At 43.5% G+C, this 6,254-nt stretch overlaps 1 protein-coding gene across 1 annotated transcript; it reads right to left on the bottom strand.

Annotated features, from left to right (window-relative positions):
* Positions 1-4,641: 4,641 nt before the first annotated feature.
* LOC129554004 (olfactory receptor 51G2-like) lies at positions 4,642-5,595 on the bottom strand. The gene has a single exon (XM_055422664.1). The coding sequence runs from the start codon at positions 5,593-5,595 to the stop codon at positions 4,642-4,644; it is 954 nt and encodes a 317-aa protein (XP_055278639.1).
* Positions 5,596-6,254: the final 659 nt, after the last annotated feature.

The raw sequence follows: 6,254 nt of genomic DNA on the forward strand, positions 1-6,254 counted from the left end.
ACCAATCCCAAAGAAGGGCAATGCCAAAGAATGTTCAAACTACCGCACAATTGCAATCATTTCGCATACTAGCAAAGCAATGCTCAAAATCATTCAAGCTAGGCTTCAACAATATGTGAACTGACAACTTCAGATGTACAAGCAGGATTTAGAATAGGCAGAAGAACCAGAGATAAAATTGTCAACATCAGTTGGATCATAGATAAAGCAAGAGAATTCCAGAAAAAAACATCTACTTCTGATTCACTGACTATGCTAAAGCCTTTGACTAATGGCTCACACCACCCTTTATGGCAGAAATCAAGAAGAACTAAAGAGCTTCTTGATGAAAGTAAAAGAGGAGAGGGAAAAATTTGACTTAAAACTCAACATTCAGAAAACTAAGATCATGTCATCTGGTCCCATCACTTCATGGCAGATAGATGGGGAAACAATGAAAACAGTGAGAGACTTTATTTTGAGGGGCTCCAAAGTCACTGCAGATGGTGACTGCAGCCATGAAATTAAAAGATGCTTGCTCCTTGGAAGAAAAGCTATGACCAACCTAGACAGCATATTAAAAAGCAGAGATATTACTTTGCTAACAAAGGTCCATCTAGTCAAAGCTATGGTTTTTCCAGTAGCCATGTATGAGAGTTGGATTATAAAGAAAGCTGAGCACTGAAGAATTGATGCTTTTGAACTGTGGTGTTGGAGAAGACTCTTGAGAGTCGCTTGGACTGCAAGGAGATCCAACCAGTCCATCCTAAAGGAAATCAACCTTGAATATTCATTGGAAGGACTGATGCTGAAGCTGAAGCTCCAATACTTTTACCACCTGATGCAAAGAACTGATTCATTTGAAAAGACCCCAATGCTGGGAAAGATCAAAGGCAGGAGGAGAAGGGGACAACAGAAGATGAGATGGTTGGGTGGCATCACCAACTCAATAGACATGAGTCTGAGTAAACTCCGTAAGTTGGTGATGGACAGGGAGGCCTGGCGTGCTGCAGTCCATGGAGTCACAAAGAGTCGGACACAACTGAGCGGCTAAACTGAGTGAATCACTACAAACTGTGGAAAATTCTTCAAGAGATGGGAATACCAGACCACCTCACCTGCCTTTTGAGAAAGGCAGGTATGAAGGTCAAGAAGCAACAGTTAGAACAGGACATGGAACAACAGACTGGCTCAAAATTGGGAAAGGGGTATGTCGAGTCTGTATACTGTCACCCTGCTTATTTAACTTATATGCAGAGTAATCATGCAAAATGCCTGGTTGGATGAAGCACAAGCTGGAATCAAGATTGCCAGAAGAAATATCAACAATCTCAGATATGCAGATGACACCACCGTAATGACAAAAAGCAAAGAAGAATTAAAGAGCCTCTTGAAAGTGACCACCCACAGGTGGCTCAGCTGGTAAAGAATCCACCTGCAATGCGGGAGACCTGGGTTCGATCCCTGGGTTGGAAAGATCCCTTGGAGAAAGGAAGCACGACCCACTCCAGTATTCTGGCCTGGAGAATTCCATGGACTGTATAGTCCATGAGGTTGCAGAGAGTCAGACACCACTGAGTGACTTTTACTTTCATGAAAATGAAAAAGGAGAGTGAAAAAGCTGACTCAACATAGAAAAAATGAGAAAAAACTCAACATACAAAAAATGAAGATCATGGCATCTGATCCCATCACTTCATGGCAAATAGATGGGGAAACATAGGAAACAGTGACAGACTATTTTCTTGGGCTCCAAAATCACTGCAGGTGGTGACTTGCAGCCATGAAATTAAAAGACGCTTGCTTCTTGGAGAAAAGTTATAACAAACCTAGACAGCATGTGAAAAAGCAGAGACATTACTTTTCCAACAAAAGTCCATATCGTCAAACTATATTTTTTCCAGCAATCATGTACAGATATGAGAGCTGGACAATAAAAAAGGCTGTGTCAAAGAATTGATGCCTTCAAACTTTGGTGCTGGAAAAGACTCTTGAGAATCCCTTGGACAGCTAGGAGATCAGTCGATCCTCAAGGAAATCAACCCTGAATAGTCATTAGAAGGACTGATGCTAAAGCTCCAATACTTTGGCCACCTAATGTGAAGAGCTGACTCATTGGAAAAGACCCTGATGCTGGGAAAGATTGAAGACAGGAGGAGAAGGGGACAACAGAAGATGAGATGATTGGATAGCATCACCGACTCGATGAACATGAGTTTGAGTAAGCTCCGGGAATCGGTAACAGACAGGGAAGCCTGGCGTGCTGCAGTCCATGGGGTCGCAAAGAGTCAGACACGACTGAGTGACTGAGCAACAGCAAATAACTGAATCACTTTGCTGTATATCAGAAATTAACATAACATTGTAAATCAACTGTACTTCGATTTAATAAAAAAATAAATAAAGGCAAATGGCTAAAGTGGGCATGGCCACAAACCTACCCAGCCTCCTATGGTACAAGTGTTCAATCAGCCTGATAGGGTTCACATATAAAAATATCAAAGAGAAGACACCAATAAAATTAAGGGCTCTATGAAACTATAACCACAATCTAAGTATATACATATCTATCACCTCCAAAAGTTTCCTCTTGCCTTTTTTATTTATTATCATTTTTATTTGCCAAGAACACAAGATCTACCTTCTTAGAAAATTTTTGAAATACAATATTGTTAACTATAGGCACTATGTTGTACAGAAGATCAGATCCCTTATCTCCAAACTCAAGTTATATACACTAAATATGCACAACTTTTTATATGTCAATCATACCTCAATAAAGTAGGGTTTCTAAAAATGAATCAATAAAAGGAAGGAAGGAAGGAAAAAAATACCCTCAGGAAAGAAGGAAAAAAATAATTAAGACTTGAAAGATAGGCACTGTTAATGCTACAGGAATTCCTTTCATTGTCTCATGCATGGTAATGGCTCACCTATCATGCAGTTACCAAGAGTGACAACAGAATAAATGTGGAAATTAATACTTACATCCTTACAAATCAAATCCAATAGGGTTGGCAGTTTTAGCAATATAGAGATTTTGTAAATCCTGGATGAAATGTTTTCTTAAAAGTTAAAACCATGGAATCTAGGAATAAATCTGGACTCTTCCCTCATATGGGCTCTCATGCAAGCTCAGAAAATGGATCTAACCATTATTTCAAATACTTAATCATAAAATCTAAACAGACAGTGAGCAGCCTTCTAGGGCTTGACAGTGCCAAACTTTCTCTCTAGCTCCAAGTAGAGACATTCATGAAGAGAACCAAGAGAAAACTACTACTCCCTAAGGTGTAAACAGGTATAGATGGACTTAGCGTGTACAGTTTATCCTATGCATTTCCTACCAACCACTCCCTTTTTTTGTTTCTTGATATATGAGTTCAGTTCAGTTCAGTTCAGTCGCTCAGTCGTGTCCGACTCTCTGCGACCCCATGTATCACAGCACGCCAGGCCTCCCTGCCCATCACCAACTCCCGGAGTACACTCAAACTCATGTCCACAGAGTCGGTGATGCCATCCAGCCATCTCATTCTCGGTCGTCCCCTTCTCCTCCCACCCCCAACCCTTCCCAACATCAGAGTCTTTTCCAGTGAGTCAACTCGTCGCATGAGGTGGCCAAAGTATTGCAGTTTCAGCTTTAGCATCAGTCCCTCCAATGAACATCCAGGATTGATCTCCTTTAGAATGGACTGGGTGGATCTCCTTGCAGTATAAGGGACTCTCAAGAGTCTTCTCCAACACCACAGTTCAAAAGCATCGATTCTTCGGCGATCAGCCTTCTTCACAGTCCAACTCTCACATCCATACATGACCACGGGAAAAACCATAGCCTTGACTAGACGGATGGTTAATATTAAATGTGGGAGATCAGTATTCAGATGAATATAGTTTAGGCTTCCCTGGTGGCTCAGATGGTAAAGAATATACTTATATACAATATTCTTATTATAAACAATATAATAGGAATATAGCTTTTCTACTGGTTTGAAATGAATTGGGGAAAAGGGTGGAATCTGGTGGGGAAAAGAATAGAAGTGCCTATACACACAGATATGCATACACATCCTCTCAGTGGGTGGGGTTAAGTCCCCCAGGCCAGGAGATGTTACAGTATACATGAGTCTGAAATACTTCAACTCTGATCAGGGCAACAAGAGGATTATCAAGATGATACTTCTATATGCTTTCCAACAATCTCAGTCCCCCAAAGCTATAATTATAGAAGCTGATGGTGCCCCAAAAAAGGCTCAGTGGTAAGATCTGAACCATCCAGAAACCTCAAAAATTAACTAAACCACTAATCCTCCCCCAAGATCCAGGTTGACCCACAGGGGTTGCACACCATGAGATCCTTCTGCTGCCCTGCTGATGCTGCTGCTGTTGCTGCTGCTAAGTCGCTTCAGTCGTGTCCGACTCTGTGTGACCCCATAGACGGAAGCCCACCAGGCTCCCCCATCCCTGGGATTCTCCAGGCAAGAACACTGGAGTGGGTTGCCATTTCCTTCTCCAATGCGTGAAAGTAAAAAGTGAAAGTGAAGTCGCTCAGTTGTGTCTGACTTAGTGACCCCATGGACTGCAGCCTACTAGGCTCCTCCATCCGTGGGATTTTCTAGGCAAGAGTACTGGAGTGGCTTGCCGTTGCCTTCTCCTTCTGCTGCTCTAAGAGACATCAACCCTTTTCTGCTGGAAGCGCTTTAAGAGGCCCTGACGGATCTGCTTAGACTTGACGCAGTAGACAATAGGGTTCATGAAGGGTGGCACCAAGAAGTGCAGGTTGGCCATGAGCACTGCCAGAGCAGGGTAGCTGTGCTTTTCTACTCGGTGCAAAACTGACAGCCCCAGTTTGGGCAAGTAAAAGATGAGAACGATGCAGAGGTGTGAGACACAGGTGTTGAGTGCCTTTAATCGTTCCCCAGGGGAGGCGATGCTCAGCACCGTCTGTAGGATCAGGGCATAGGAGAGCATGATGAAGGAGGAGTCAAAACCCAAAGAGAGGAGGATGGAGACCAGGCCAACCAGGCTGTTGACCTGAGTGTCTGAGCAGGCCAGTCCCACAAGGTCACAGTGCAGGCAGTAGCAGTGAGAGAGTACGCTGAACTGGGGAAAGAGCAGACGCCGCAGGAGGATGGGTCCTGGGAGATTGAGCAGGACGGCCCTCACCAGGATGGCAGCCCCCACTTTGGCCATGGCTGAGTGGGTAAGAATGGAGGCATAGTGCAGAGGGTCCCGGATGGCAACAAAGCGATCAAAGGCCATGGCCAGCAGCACCCCAGATTCCACATAGGTGAAGGCGTGGATGAAGAACATCTGCGCTGCACAGAGATCGAAGGGCAGCTCGCGAACACCCAGCCAGAAGAGCCACACCATGGTGGGGAAGGTGGAGGCACAGAGGCCCAGATCAGAGGTTGCCAGCATGGACAGGAAGCTGTACATGGGTTCATGTAAGGCTGGATCTGTGCTGATCAGGAAGAGGATGATACTGTTCCCCAGGATGGAAACCACACAGATGAGGTTGATGGGGATGGAAACCCAATGGTGAGAAGCTTCCAGACCTGGGAAGCCAGTGAGGAGGAAGGTAGAATGACCAGAAGTGCTGGTATTGCAAGAGAACATAGTGATTCCAGGAGGTAGTGGTCCGCCCTACAAGGAAGAAGCATTCATTCCTGTGATTATCACTTATAAAGTCCCTACCAAGAACAAAGGGCTAGAAAAGAAGAGTTGCCCCATCACTGTTTCTCAGGCCATGAGAGAAACCTCATTCTTCTGAGGAGCTCCACTCCCCTCTGTTTCCTGGATCATTTAATCTTCTCCTTGAATAAAGTCATACTGAATAAATTTTATGAGCTAATCTCTGCATATTGCTTTAGCCACTGGATATCTACCATCTTTTTGGCCTAAACACCCTCCTTTTTCACTTAAGCTATACTCAAAAGCTATCTCAAGTGTCTTCTCAGGCTAAATGATATAGAAAGGAGAATAATTTTGTGCTTGAATTTGATATGCTGTTAGAAACAAGCAGTTTAGATTCCATTTCTATTTCTTAGAGGCAGGTTTTCCATACTGTGACCTATCTTAACAGATACAAATACACCAAAAGGGACACATTCAAATCCATGAAATATTTTCAAAACCATCCTCTGAGAAAGCTGTTTGTTTTTTCCTCTAATTTTGTTCTGGAACCAACATTTTCTGTGTTTCTTTTCTGGAAAAGGCTTTGAAGTCCAAAGGTTCTTTCCAGTGTGCTCATTGGTGACAAATGTCTCCTCCGTGAA

Source organism: Moschus berezovskii, chromosome 14 (genome assembly GCF_049115385.1).
Source record: "Moschus berezovskii isolate FMDL1 chromosome 14, NW_MosBer_1.0, whole genome shotgun sequence".
In the NCBI taxonomy this organism is placed as follows: domain Eukaryota; kingdom Metazoa; phylum Chordata; class Mammalia; order Artiodactyla; family Moschidae; genus Moschus; species Moschus berezovskii.

Excerpts from the sequence above, each read along its gene's own strand:
- LOC129554004 (XM_055422664.1), bottom strand. The coding sequence starts at position 5,595 with ATGTTCTCTTGCAATACCAGCACTTCTGGTCATTCTACCTTCCTCCTC.